Source organism: Triticum urartu, chromosome 4A (assembly GCF_056163025.1).
Source record: "Triticum urartu cultivar PI428250 chromosome 4A, HENAU_Tu73, whole genome shotgun sequence".
Taxonomy (NCBI): Eukaryota; Viridiplantae; Streptophyta; class Magnoliopsida; order Poales; family Poaceae; genus Triticum; species Triticum urartu.
In genome coordinates this window covers 28,531,027-28,544,669 of record NC_141876.1, presented here as the reverse complement: position 1 = coordinate 28,544,669, position 13,643 = coordinate 28,531,027, and the positions used below count along the sequence as shown (strand labels likewise).

The window sequence follows — 13,643 nt, the reverse complement described above, 5'->3', positions numbered from 1 at the left end:
TCAATTTGTTCTAGGGATGACCCAGTTTATCGAACCCTAGACCGATGGTGAAGGATTACAAGTGTGATTGCATGTACGTTCAGTGCAATCTTCAACCTCTGACGGGTGTTGTACAGTACAATGTTAGGAAGACCACAGCCATTTAGTCCAATAGAGTGATGATGGTCTCTGCGACAAAGAAAATTTCTAGACACTTGCCCAAACCTGACAGAGAGAAATCCTGAGTACCATCACCAGGGCCAGTTATTAGTTGGAGTAGAAGAACATTCGGTTTGCGGGATCCAAATTACAACATAACTATTCAATGTCCCAAACATGCTTCGGCCCAATAACAGCACATACTTCTCCAACTCGACACTTCAAAAACAAACCAACTTTTATTGCACCTTCCTGGCTTCTGCCGGGGGCTTCCAAAGACCAAGACGGTACTTGTGAGCGAAACTCAAAATCAACTTTCTCTGCATCAGGCAAAGCAACGAAATTAGTAATTTAATTCAAACAATAATTTCATCAGCTCTTTTAGCAACTGGAACGTCCGACAAATGTTTGTGATATAGTAAGAGCTTTAAAGTGTTACCCACACATTTCCAAGCTAACTACTTCCTAGGAAACATCATAATCGACCAAATAACACTCCATGCATGTCAGTATGCTGGCCGATGACTGACAGAAGGAATTACTTCAAATGCATTCAGAAATTACGAAAACTGTACTTCTATCAAATTTTGCAGCCTCTTGAACTCTCCAAGTCCAAATCAGATTTCAACATATTGCCAGCCTCCTCCTTCGCCAGACCGCCACAGCACCGACGCGTGCCTTCACCAGCCCACCATATGGCACAACCGATACTTTGTAGGTGTAAAGTCCTCCAACCACGCGTTCACTGACGTCTAACCTTAGTCCATCGGTGATAAGTGCTACTTCATGTTGACTGTAGTAACTAGGTGAAGCAAACAAGTACATGTTGACTGTAGTAATTAGGTGAAACAAGCAAGTACAAACTTGCTACCTGGAATGTTAGTGCACTGGAATGTTCGATAAATCTGTGAAACTTGGTAGTGTTCTCTGTATTGGCCTGAATAACTCATGTGTTAAAACAGTGTCTGTTGTACTCCTGGTGATTCCGGCAGTGACATTATTGTAAGCATTATATAAACTATGCTTTCTGTTAGAAGTGGAGAAATGAAACCCAATGAAGTGATCCTGCAATTTTATCAGTCCACGGTACACCTATACTATGTTTGTCAGTTATTACTCTATACTACTCCGTCCGTTCCTAAATAATTGTCTTTCTAGACATTTCAAATGGCTACCATATACGGATGTATGTAGACATATTTTAGAGTGTAGATTCACTCATTTTGTTCCGTATGTAGTCACTTGTTGAAATATCTAGAAAGACAAATATTTAGGAACGGAGGGAGTATAAGAGATATGCAACTCTGTAGGCTATTAGTCCACGTGATCTGAGTACAGTCATTAAACTGTGTGCCCAAATCAAAACTATGCTCTCTTCTGAAGTTTATAGACAAGATCATAGCTATAATCATAGTTTCAAAACCAAACCGGACTGCTGGTCAGACCGGAAAAAAAACAGGAACTGGCAGCACGTGCGGTTTCTTAAGCTCTATGGACCGCCCCGCCAACGAACCGGAAAGAACTGACCGGTTTTCGCAAAAACTGGGGGAAAAAAACAAAGCCAGTGGCAGGCGCATGGAACCCTGTGAAATAGAAAGATAACATGCAGCTGCAGGGGATCAAACCATGGTTGGCAGGAAAACAGGTTAAAGACTTGAATTTGGCCCAACAACCATCTCACCTTGCTTGCTTTCATATTATATTTGGTTTTCCTGATCTGAAGTTGCTGGAAAAGGACCTCTGTGATCAGTTGATCATTAGTCGTTTTTTAAGGTAAGTAGGCAGGGGTGTCTTGATCGACACCAAACTTCAATTCCACACAGCTCAGACTCTATGCAGCAGTGGGGAAGACCTGTTTATACTTTTTCTGAGAATTCCATTTCGTCCTGCCGCACCCAAATTCTTTCCAAGCAGTTGAAAAATAGGCAAGCACTCAAGCATGAGCTGAAATACCGGGTCCTCGCATAGTAAAATTAGTATGACATGCCGATAGATCCAGGGTCCCCAAGTTAAAATTCTTTCCAATCAAATACGAGTTCAAAACTGAGTTTTCCGGGGCTACCGGTTCGTAGTTTTTGAATCTATTGAGTTCCTCCGGATCAGGAGGCTTTACATGCAAAGCCGACAACACGGTAACATTAAGCTTCTCTCTTATTTATATAATTTGTGCTACTTCCACATGAAGTGAAAGGAACTTAGTTCAGAAGAGCCTTCCTACATTTGTGCACTGCAAAAAGCTATCACACCAGATGGTGCAAAGACACTTGACAAAAGACGAGCAACAACCCATGGCAGCCTCCATGGCTGTTGCCTCTGCGCCATCTTGCACTCGGTCCTCCAGCATGATCCAAGGATGACTGAACCTGGGGCGGGATCAAAATGGTAGGAACTCCAACTGGTGGAGCAGGCAGAGCGGGGGCGGCGGGGCGCATCTGCAGGTTGAGCCTGATCCCCTGCTGGATCTGGCAAAACTGGCTGTGCGTCTGCGGGTTGAGCTTCTACAGGATTTGGTAAACTTTCTCCCCGTCATCTAATAAAACAGTTTCAAAGAAAATCCATGGGTAAATATAAGTCAATGAAAAAGAAAATGCAATTCATTGGGGAACGGGTTAAATGATGAATCATCCCCCTATTAAGAAACCAAAGTAATAATAAGCATACAAAAAACAAAAGGAGAAGGAAAGGCAATTCTAGGCCGATGGGAAAATGAAAAAAGCATTTCCCAAAAAAAAAGATGGGACCTTTTATCGAAGGTTGGAAAATTCCATTCGTATTCGACACATTCTTCCTCAAGTCTTCCATTTCCGACATCGAGAAGCTGCCTTCGAAGGTTGGGATCGATGTCGGAAATGAAAGCCTTGACAAAGAATGTGTTGAATACGAATAAAACTTTCCAACCTTCAATAAAAGGTCCCATCCTTTTTTCGGGAAAATTCTTTTTTCATTGTCCCATCAGCCTAGAATTGCCTTTCCTTCTCCTTTTGATTTTCGTATCATTATTATTACTTTGGTTTCTTAATAGGGGGATAATTCATCGTCTAACCTGTTCCCACAACGAATTACATTTTCTTTTTCTTTGTTTATTGTTTACCCACGGATTTTTTTTAAACTGTTTTATTACATGACAGAGAGAAAGTTTTACCAAATCCTGCACAGGATCAAGCTCAACCCGCAGACGCACCACGAGTTCTACCAGATCCAGCGGGGGATCAGACTCAACCCGAGGATGCGCCCCCACTCTGCGTGTTCCACGAATTGAAGTCCCTGTCATTTTGAACCCGCCTCTTGTTCAGTCATCCTTGGATCCAGGCAGGCAGAAGGCCAGAGGATTGAGTGCAAGATGGTGCAGGGCCAGCAGCCATGGGGCCTGCCAAGGGCTATTGCTCGTCTTTTGTCGATTGTCTCTGCACCATGTGGTGTGATAGCTTTTAGCAGGGCGCAAATGTAGGAAGGCTCTTTTGAATAGCATCCCTTTCACTTCATGTGAAAGTAGCACAAATTATATAAATAAGTATAAGAAAGAGAAGCGTAATGTTATCGTGTTATTGGTTTTGTATGTAAAGCCTCCTGATTTGGAGAAACTAAATAGATTCAAAAACTACGAATAGTAGCCCCGAAAAAATCAATTTTGAACTCGTACTTGATTGGAAAGAACTTTGACCTGGGGACCCTAGATTTATCGGCATAAATCGGTCTAAATATTTATGGTACTTCTGAGTGAGCCCGTTCCCTAAATATTTTAGAAAGCGGAGAAGACAGAAAAAAGCTCAATAATCTTCTCCCTTTGGTAGGCATTAGCAAAAGGGCCTGTGCGTTGCAACGGGAGAAAAAATACAACACGCCCCTAATCCAATAACAATGACTCAAGACCACAATAGGTCCACATCTTTTATTTTAACATGGCATTAGCAAAACAACCTGCTCGTTGCAACATGAGAGGAAAAATACCACACACTCCTTGTAAGCTGTGGTTGTACGAGAGATAGATTGAGTATATCACAAAGGATTAGTACAAATACAAGGTATGTACGGTATGTTAAAATCCTAAGACATATACAACATGGATTCTAACACCCTCCCTCAATCTTAACCGGTGTCAGGAAGGTTGAGATTGCGTCGACAGATTTCAAACAAGGGAAGTGGCAGCGGCTTGGTAAAGATGTCAGCAAGTTGATCTTTAGACGAGATGAACTTGATCTGTAGTAGAGCTGGGATGTTTCTATTAGATGTCTGATTTAGCAAAATGATAAGTATCTAAAGCTGAATATGATATACAGATTAATTTCGTTTAGTTTACTTCTGCATTTCCTTCAATTACTATGTTTCTGTAGGGTCATGTTTCAATCATCATTTTCGAGGATATGCAGTCCTATTAAACATCTTAATGGGTTCTTCCGGGATATGCAGTCCTATACCTAAAACATTGGAAAAATCGAGAGGTTTTGAACAAATACACCCCGTATATACCGCAGCTTTTAAAATTTTCTTATTTTTTTCATCCCAGACTTTCTCAAATTCCTTCATCTAGTACACACGAACTAACCCAATGACTCTTTTCCAAACATCACAACATTGGAGAACAAAACCTAAACAAACTCTACATTTACACAACGAAGTGCCCGAAGAAGCACAACATAGCCAGAAACGACATCAAACCTTCAGCGGAACTACAAAGAAATGACTAAATCAGAGGAATGTGTGGAACAGGGAGGGCACGTACATGCTTGCAGGGGACGCCGAGCTTCTTGAGCCGCAGCGTGCGGGTCTCGAGCAGCCTCTGCAGATCGCCGCCTACAGCCTCCTCCAACTTGGCGGCGTGCGTCTCCACCCCCTTCCCGACGCCGTTCAAGAACTCCATCACGCCTACCTTGGCTGCGCAAAGGAATCCCAATCCATTTCACCACGACGAACGGCGGAAGAACCATGGAGTTCACGGATCGGGAGGAAAGTGACCCAGTAGGCGTACCTTGGTAGGGCTGGGCGTAGAAGGATCTCGCCGGAGCTCCGGAGCCGGGGTGGAGGAGGAGGCGGCGCACATGGGATGCGCACGCGAAGGCCATGGCCTCCGGGACGCCACGCGCGGGAGGGAGACGCCGGCCTGGGCGATGCCACGCACGCAGGGAGACGTCGGCCTAGGCGGCTTCACGCACGGGAGAGAGGCGCTGTCCTTGGCAACACAACGCAGGGGAGGCTGCCGCCGTCCAGTTGATCACTGCCGGAGCAGAGGGGCGGTGGTGCCGCGCGGAGGAGAGACGTGGCGGGATGGGGGGAGCGCCGCCGCACGCGAAGACGGGAAGAGGAGGATGGCGCTATAGGGTTAATCGGTGGGCCTTCCAGTCGCACAAATAAAGCCCACGGATGCCTCACAGTCCAGCGAAAATGCTATTCTGGAGCCGGGCCGGGCACCTGCTATGCCTAGTTCTTTTTTTGCGTCAAACCGGAGTAACCAACTTTTTTCATTTTCGTTTTCTTTCTTTTTCAATTTTTAAATTTCACGAATTTTTACTTTTTCAAAATCGTGTTTTTTCTTAAACATGAACTTTTCCAGATTCTTGAACTTCTATCATATTCGTGAATTATTTTCCTCAAATATGTGAAAATTTAAATTCCGTGAATTTTTTGTCTCAAATTTGTGAACTTGTTTCCTCAAATACCTGAACTTTTCCAAATTCATGATTTTTTCTCAAATTCTTGAACTTTTTAAAATATGTGATTTTCTCAAATTCGTGAACTTTTTTCAAACTTGTGAACTTTTTCCCAAATTCATGAACTTCTTAAAAATTGTGAATTTTTCAAATTCATGAGCTTTTTCAAATCCTACCCCCACCAGACATACCTGGCAACCATCGACTTCCACAACGCGGCCATGCATCCTCTCCCCAATGCAAACAACACTCTCAAGTCTTCCACGCCCCTACGTGGACACTCACGCATCAATGAGTGCATTCAGCCTTTTACGCTTGTAAGGCATCTTCAAAGCCCAGTCGTGAGCACCACCGAAAAAGACATCTAAGCCCTTAATTGGGTTTTGGCACCGATGACAGGTGACTTGAGAGATTAATGGTTAACAAGTGTTCAACGAGTAATTAGCTCCAAAGCGTTGAAAGGATTAGGGTTAGAGACCCTCCCAAGCAAAAAGTGAAAAGACGACAATACATTTCAATTTCCCATTATTTCTCATGTATTTGAACTGTAGGAAAAGCTGCAATAGTAAGAGGGTGAGATTTCATATTATGATATGATACAAACAAAATCATGACCGTTTTCACTGAAAAAGTTAACCCAAGCGTCGTTACACGAAATTTGCGTACCGCACGTACTAGTGGAAATCGTAGATTAAGGGGTGACACAATGATCTAACCAACAAAGCTCGCAACAACGAAGGAAACGTGCACGACAAAATTACCCAGGTTCAGGTGGCCGAGGTGGGTAACAACCCTACTTCTTGTCTTCGTTGATATAGTGAATACAGATTACAAGAGTATATGATGACTACAGAACCATAAACAGAATAGTTCATGTACCGGTCTATGTTCTCCGAACAATTACCGAAGTAGAGTGCCTGAACCGATCGTCAAACTCTTGTTGCTTCAGGTGGTACAAATCTCTGTGAGAAGAACTGCTGAGGAAGAGGCATGAAGAATGTGGTCCGGAAATTCAGAGCATATGTTGAAGCACCACAATTTCCACTTTGTGCCAACCTTCCATTCATTATTAAAGTTCATTATTGAAGTGCACGAGCAGGAGAGAAAGCATGACATTCTGACTCCATGAACAAAGCAATTGAACAATACAGAACAACAGCTCCTTGGATGGATTTACTATGCATGGATATTACAGGGAGCACCAGCGCTTCAGCTAAACAACATAGACCCTGTCAGACATTGTGCTTCACTTAACAGCGTGCATCCTAGCGATAAACTAACTTTAGCATGCCTTAACTACAGAGTACTCCCTCCGTAAACTATAAGAGTGTTTAGATCACTAAAATAGTGATCTAAACGCTCTTATATTAGTTTACAGAGGGAGTACTTAAGAAGACACAAAACTAAACCCATATATACAAAAGACTCTGACTGACTGATTGGAGAGGCACAAAGGTCACAGAAAGGTCAACATATGAAGTTGGTGATAACTAACACCAGAGTCATGGAAAATAGGGGTTTTCCTTCTTCTGATATATTGCAAACAACTGCTTCGAGTAATGAAAAGCCATCTTGTGACAGAACTCGAGAGCATACCGATCGTACTCTGCTAATTAAGTTAATCTGTTAACTAAATGTGTCACTGATAGTGGGGCCCCACTAGTTGCAAGAACAAGTGATCAACGTATTCTTCTTTACCACGGAACTAACAGTAAGTTTCATGACTAGCCTCAACTGTATTTACAGGTTCAATAGCCTAAGTGAGTTCTCTCGTGAATAAATATGGATATGGTGATTGTTCATAAACTTCTTGAAAATTTGACAAACTTATTATCAGTGTTCCAAGCTCCATGTGTTTTAGAGCTAGCTAAGACCACGCTGGTCTAGGCTCACCTCCTTCTTCACCACTTGATACTTCAAACCCTTCTTGTCGTCAGTAGCTTCAATGCAGATTGTTGAGCCTTCACTGGCTTCTCCTTTGACCAACATCTTCGAAAGCGTTGTCATCACATTCTGTTGCATCCACCTCCTTATGGGTCTTGCACCGTATGTCTACAAGAGGTGTTGATGCATGGTTACCGAAACATAGAAACATGCGGAGAAGAAACAATCTCCGGTCATATGCAAACACGAGGCTTTAAACATGTGATAATTTTGAATAGAAGATATACTTACTGGGTTGTATGATTCCGATAAGATGGTGTCCAACGCGGCATCACTAACAGAAAGAGAGATGCCCTTGGTAGCTACTCTGGCCATAATGATCTTCATCTGGATTTTCATTATCTCCTTCAGTTTGTCGTGCGAAAGCGGCTCAAATATAACAATCTCACTCAGTCTGTTGAGAAGCTCAGGCTTGAAGTGCTTGCAAACCTATACGAACAAATACATATAATAATTAGCAATTGCTGCTGCAGCTTTCACAGGGGCTGTCTGGGACTCACAAACCTGTTCCATGAGAAGGTCCCGTACAGGTTCCGTTGTGTTTTCTCTAGCCGTCTTTGATATTAGGTAATCAGATCCAAGATTTGAGGTCATGATGATGATAGTATTCTTGAAATCTACAGTCTGGCCTCTGCCATCAGTCAACCTGCCATCATCAAGGATTTGAAGAAAAATATTGAACACCGAGGGATCTGCTTTCTCCACCTCATCAAAAAGGATGACACTGTACGGGTTCCTCCTAACTTTCTCAGTCAGTTGTCCACCATCTTCATAGCCACGATAGCTTTAAGAATGTTAAAGAGAACAGTCAAACTTCAGATTAAGACTAAGGTACAATAAGATGATTTATAATGCTAAAAAATAAGAAGAGAACACACAGTATATGAATTAAACCTTGGAGGTGCTCCAACGAGACGCAACACAGAACTACTCCCGACATATTCAGACATGTCAAAGCGAACCAACATCTTCTCACTATCAAATAGCTGTTCGGCAAGAGCTTTTGCGAGCTCTGTCTTTCCAACACCAGTTGAGCCCAAGAAGAGGAAAGAGCCTATGGGCTGGCCAGGATGATCAAGGCCAGCTCTAGAACGTAACACTGCATCTGCTACTACGTTGACGGCTTCATCCTGGCCAACAACACGCTCATGCAGTCTGTCCGCTAGGCAGATTAACTTATCCTTCTCGTCTTGATTAAGTGCGGTGACGGGAATTCCAGTCCATCGGCTCACAACCTTCAAATAACAACATGGGAACATCATGGTAAGCATGACTCGTCGATCGCAACAATAGACACAAATATTATTAAGAAAAGAATGCCTACTTGTGCGACATGATCTGGGGTGATAATTGCTTCCTTCATTGCATTTGCAGAGCTACTTTTTGTAGTGTTCACTTCCGCCTTTTGGCGGTTAATCCGCCTCATCTTTTTGCTTGCAGTGGCGCATGCCTCGTCAATTAGATCAATTGCCTTGTCAGGAAACTGACGACCTGCAGTACAGATAAAAATAACATCCATCAATTTTCTCCAACATATACATTCTGGCCACTAATCAATGCATTGATGTACCCAATGCAACAAGGGTGCTCCAATGTGATTATCCTCTCCCTTGAATTGTACAGCACAACTTCATGTAAATAGCCTAAATTGGCAAGTAAGCCTCAACAAAGATGAACATCTGACTATAACAAATTAAGATCATATATACTCCATCTTCTTCCCTTCCATTCTTTTTAATTATACTTCCTAAGTGACTAGGTGGGTGCACATCAATCAAAATGAGTAAAACTGATGGGTTCCTCACCGGTGATATAGCGGCCAGCAAGCTGTGCAGCAGCAACAAGAGCTGTATCCTGGATTTCCAAGCCATGGTGCCGTTCGTGCCGCTTCTTTAGCGCCTGCAGAATCTCAATGGTTGTGTCCATGCTCGGCTCCTCGACCTGCACCTTTTGGAACCGCCGCTCCAGTGCGGCATCCTTCTCAATGTACTTACGGTACTCATCGAAAGTTGTGGCACCCACGCAGCGGATACGACCACGGGCCAATGCTGGCTTCAGCATGTTGGCAGCATCGTTGGCACTCTTCCTGGAGCGCCCGGCACCAAGAAGCATGTGCATCTCGTCGATGAACAGAATCACCTTGCCATCCGCGGCCTCCACCTGATTTATCACATCCTTCATGCGTCTCTCAAAGGAGCCACGCCACTTGGTCCCAGCCACCAATGCTCCGACGTCGAGCTCAATGACGCGCGCGCCGGCAAGAACGTCGGGGACCATCCTGGCGGCAATGCGTTGGGCGAGGGCCTCGGCGACAGCCGTCTTGCCTACCCCTGCAGCGCCGACGAGCGCGACGCAGTTCTTGGTCCGGCGGCAGAGGATGGAGACGACACGGTCGATCTCGTCGTCGCGGCCGATCACCGGATCGGTTTTTCCAGCCGATGCCGTCATGTCCCGGCCGAACTTCAGCAGGCACGCACGGCGTTGGTAGTACCTCCACGCTGCCCAGCCCACAGCAGCGGCTGCCCCAAGGCAGAGGACGGCTTTGGTGTCGCTAGACAGGTTTCCGCCCGAGCGCGGTACAGAGGCTCCCGACCGATCGAAGGCTGCACTCCTTGCCATGGCCCTGTCGAAATCCATAACCTGAACAAAGCAAAACACCGGATTGCTCCATACATTACATCTTGTCTACATGAAAGACCACAAGTACTACTTGTCTTACAGGGATTAAACTTTGTTTTTGCATGCGGTGTGGAGTTCTGAAACTGATTTAACCTAGCAGTGCTAGACGATATCAAGGTAGCAGGATTTCGCAAAAATGAGGGACAGAAAGTTAAACCTTTTTTTCAGAAAACAGAGGACTCCTGAGCGTAGCTGCTCCGATGATCGCCGCCGCTCGCAGCGATGTCCAGTCCGCCGCTGCTCGGCCCAATGCCCAGGACCCCTCGTCGACTCGGCTTGGTTAGGTGCGCGCAGGCGTCGTTCGAGTCCCCAATCCGCCGACGGGTGCTCCGCCGCTCAACGCCAGAAACCCTCGTCGCCTCGATCTGGGTAGGTGCGCACCGGCGCTGCCCCAGTTCCAATCCACCGGTGGGTGCTCCGCTGCTCACCGCTCACGCCCAGGAGCCCTCGTCGGCTCGACCTGGTCAGGTGCGCGCCGGTGGCGGCGCCGCTCGAGTCCCCGTCCCGTCTGCTCTCGCACGCACTTCCCTTTTTTTTCGATAACCAACACGCACGCACATGTCCAAGGGTAAAAGCACGCACTTTCGTGGGCTACCCTTCTAACTGGACCGTAAGGCTAGTAAAGGCCGGTTACGCAGGGCCAGCCCTATGTGTCGCTTATAGCGAGATCTAGGGTGCTCTTGCGTCAGGCGCCTTCAAATGTGTATATAAAAAAAATGTTGACTATGTATTAAAAAAATGCCAGTGGGAGGGAAAGATGTCTTCATTAAATCCATAGCCCAGGCAGTGCCAGTATATTCCATTTCATGTTTTAAGCTACCCTGGGGTCTTTGTGAGCATGATCCGTAAATTTTGATGGGAATGCAAAGAAGGTTAGAGGAAACGTAGCTGGGTCTCGTGGAGTGTGATGGCTAGACCAAAGTTCCGTGGTGGACTTGGATTCTGAGATGTTGAGCTATTTAATCTTGCACTCTTAGCCAGACAGGCGTGGCGGATCCTTACTGATCAAACTCACTGAGCGCAAGAATTCTAAAGGCAAAATACTTCCCGTCGTGTGACTTTCTGAAGGTCGAACTTGGCAGTGCACCATCACAGATTTGGCGAGTTATAGTGGAAGGGTGAGACACGATGACCCAGGGCCTAATTAGGCGCATAGGAGATGGTGAGGCCACTCAAATTTGGCGCCATAACTCCCACGAGATTTTAACATGCTTCCAATTGTAAGTTTGGTCACTAATCCCTCATTATTAGTTTCTGGGTTGATCACAGGTAATGCCGAGTGGGACCACCAAAGAATTCCTGAGGTGTTTTTGTCAACATATGTCGAAGCAACCATGTCTATGCCGGGTCGCGGAGGAGGAGCAGCGTGAGGCCGAGGAGGAGGCGCGCCAGGCCGCCGCTGCACAGGCGGCCGCACAGCCCCCCGCGCCGGCATTGCCCATGCCAGCACCGCCTGCGCCCGACATGGCCGCGCTCTGGAACACAGCGTTCTCCTGGGCCGGGCCAGCGCCGACGCTCATCGACCTCACGGACCCCGAGGACGACGACGACGCCGCCTAAGGCAGCGCACTACCTCGTAGTTTAGGTTGTTTTTATTTTTTAAAATACAAATGTGGACGCGTGGACTCTCACCGGCCTTCGTGGCCGGCTTTATGTTTAATTAATGTTGTTTTTCTTTTTTAATATACATGCGTTATTTTTTTTTCTAGCTCCATCAAAATGGGTCAGGCCAGCGTTGGACGTACGTGCCGACCTAAACGCGAAAACGGACATCCGTGTCCGCCTGGCCAACCCAAACAGACAAAAAACGGACAAAAACGCTGTCCGATTGGGTCAACCCGTTGGAGTTGCTCTGACTGTTTTCTTTAAATAAGAAATGTAGTACAAATGCAGAGCTTATACAATACACACGCACGGTCATTTCCTGTAAACACATGCGCTCATTTAGTCCAACCGATCGTCTTCCATCGGTATGCACCCTTCGCCGGTAGGCAAAACAAGAACTATGGTGTAGTGAACTAGTGATGTAGCACGACCCACGTCCATGCCGGAGCCGTGAATACCAGACAAAGTGTACCACGCACGAGGCCGCAGCACTCCTGTCCCGTCCATACGTGATAGTACATGCATGGTGATGGTGATTGCTCGTACTCCTAGTCCTAGCTTAGGATGCTCGCGGTTGCGGTACGACGGCGGAGTACGTACGTACTCCAACGTACTGGTGTCGCCGGGGGCTAAATTTCGTATTTTGATCCTTTTCTAAAATGTATTCGAGATTTGACACTAGTTTGAAAAAAATTCGAGGTCTGACCTTTTTGCTATCGCCAGGGAACATGATGATAAGGTATAACAGCCTACTGCTAGCCCGGTTGGCGGTAGCGATGTTTCCTACCGCCAAAGTCCCTGTCGGTAAGCTGTTAGACCCTACCGCCATGGACTCTGACGGTAGCAAAAGAGTCAGATTTCAAAAAAAAAAATTAAACTATGATCAAATTTTGAATAGGTTTTAAAAAAAGTCAAAACATGAAAATTTAGGCACAGGCGCACGGCCGTAACCGCCCGTCCATCCGGGACCGGCATTGACCCGCGGCAGGCTCCGTGGCCCGTACCGTACCAGCCAAGTCAGCGCGTGAAGGCGCGCCAGCCAACCCAAGTCGCGCTTGGCAGGCGGCGCTCGTGGATGGGTCGGCCCGCCCAAATTGGCCAGGCACGGCGACCGGTGGCCGCCCCAATCTTCCGCGGTCTGCGGTCGCTGCCTCGTCGGAGCTGGACCTGGACGTCGCAACGCCACAACTCCGGAGTATGCTGACATGAAGAGAGATGTTGCTCCTGTCAACGCTGATCCAGCGGGATGCTGCTTCTGTCAACTTCAGCCGGCTGTATCTCACCACAAATCAACTTTCAGGCTGCTCAAGCTGCTACTTTTACATGCTTGATGGCCCATTTAACCGCGTGTAAGCTATGGAATCACTATCTGGCTTGCACGTCGCCACGGATCGGTTCCGGCGCAATAGCCGATAGGATCCCAGAATAGTTTTGTTTGGCCCCGTGCGCGGCCGCGGGATGCTCGGCCGACGACGACCGGCTGGGACGAGAGAAGCCAACAGAGGCGCGCCCTGCAAGGCGCCGGGCGGCTCGGACGGTCGCGCGCGACCGGCTCGCCTCGGCCACGGCGCCCGCCACGAAATTTCTAGCCTTTCCGCACGAGCAGAGGAAGAAGATCTGCGCGTGACTGCA

General features: G+C 46.5%; 2 protein-coding genes across 4 annotated transcripts; both read right to left on the bottom strand.

The window, feature by feature from the left end:
* Positions 1–210: 210 nt before the first annotated feature.
* On the bottom strand, positions 211–5,449 carry LOC147974591 (uncharacterized). Its single transcript, XM_087517602.1, has 3 exons — positions 5,105–5,449; positions 4,859–5,010; positions 211–458 (listed from the first exon to the last, which is right to left on the bottom strand). The coding sequence occupies exons 1-3, from the start codon at positions 5,196–5,198 to the stop codon at positions 378–380; spliced, it is 327 nt and encodes a 108-aa protein (XP_087373728.1). The 5' UTR covers positions 5,199–5,449; the 3' UTR covers positions 211–377.
* A 952-nt stretch (positions 5,450–6,401) lies between these two features.
* On the bottom strand, positions 6,402–10,978 carry LOC125550398 (chaperone protein ClpB1). Of its 3 annotated transcripts, none has more exons than XM_048713391.2 (8): positions 10,564–10,978; positions 9,533–10,367; positions 9,052–9,218; positions 8,622–8,962; positions 8,232–8,511; positions 7,959–8,156; positions 7,677–7,835; positions 6,402–6,839 (listed from the first exon to the last, which is right to left on the bottom strand). In XM_048713391.2, exons 2-8 carry the CDS (start codon positions 10,362–10,364, stop codon positions 6,729–6,731), a joined length of 2,088 nt encoding a protein of 695 aa, XP_048569348.2. In that variant the 5' UTR covers positions 10,365–10,367; positions 10,564–10,978; the 3' UTR covers positions 6,402–6,728. The 3 variants fall into 3 exon arrangements, with proteins under 3 accessions (XP_048569348.2, XP_087373727.1, XP_087373726.1); XM_087517601.1 differs by lacking the exon at positions 6,402–6,839 and adding an exon at positions 6,865–6,996 and having other exon boundaries at positions 10,564–10,977; XM_087517600.1 differs by lacking the exon at positions 6,402–6,839 and having other exon boundaries at positions 7,460–7,835; positions 10,564–10,977.
* Positions 10,979–13,643: the final 2,665 nt, after the last annotated feature.

Coding starts and splice junctions, on each gene's coding strand:
- LOC147974591 (XM_087517602.1), bottom strand. CDS start 5,198: ATGGCCTTCGCGTGCGCATCCCATGTGCGCCGCCTCCTCCTCCACCCC. Junction 5,011..5,104: donor CTACGCCCAGCCCTACCAAG/GTACGCCTACTG, acceptor TCCTTTGCGCAG/CCAAGGTAGGCGTGATGGAG. Junction 459..4,858: donor TCGGCGTCCCCTGCAAGCAT/GTACGTGCCCTC, acceptor TGCCTGATGCAG/AGAAAGTTGATTTTGAGTTT.
- LOC125550398 (XM_048713391.2), bottom strand. CDS start 10,364: ATGGATTTCGACAGGGCCATGGCAAGGAGTGCAGCCTTCGATCGGTCG. Junction 8,512..8,621: donor CTCGTTGGAGCACCTCCAAG/GTTTAATTCATA, acceptor ACATTCTTAAAG/CTATCGTGGCTATGAAGATG. Junction 7,836..7,958: donor TATCGGAATCATACAACCCA/GTAAGTATATCT, acceptor CACCTCTTGTAG/ACATACGGTGCAAGACCCAT.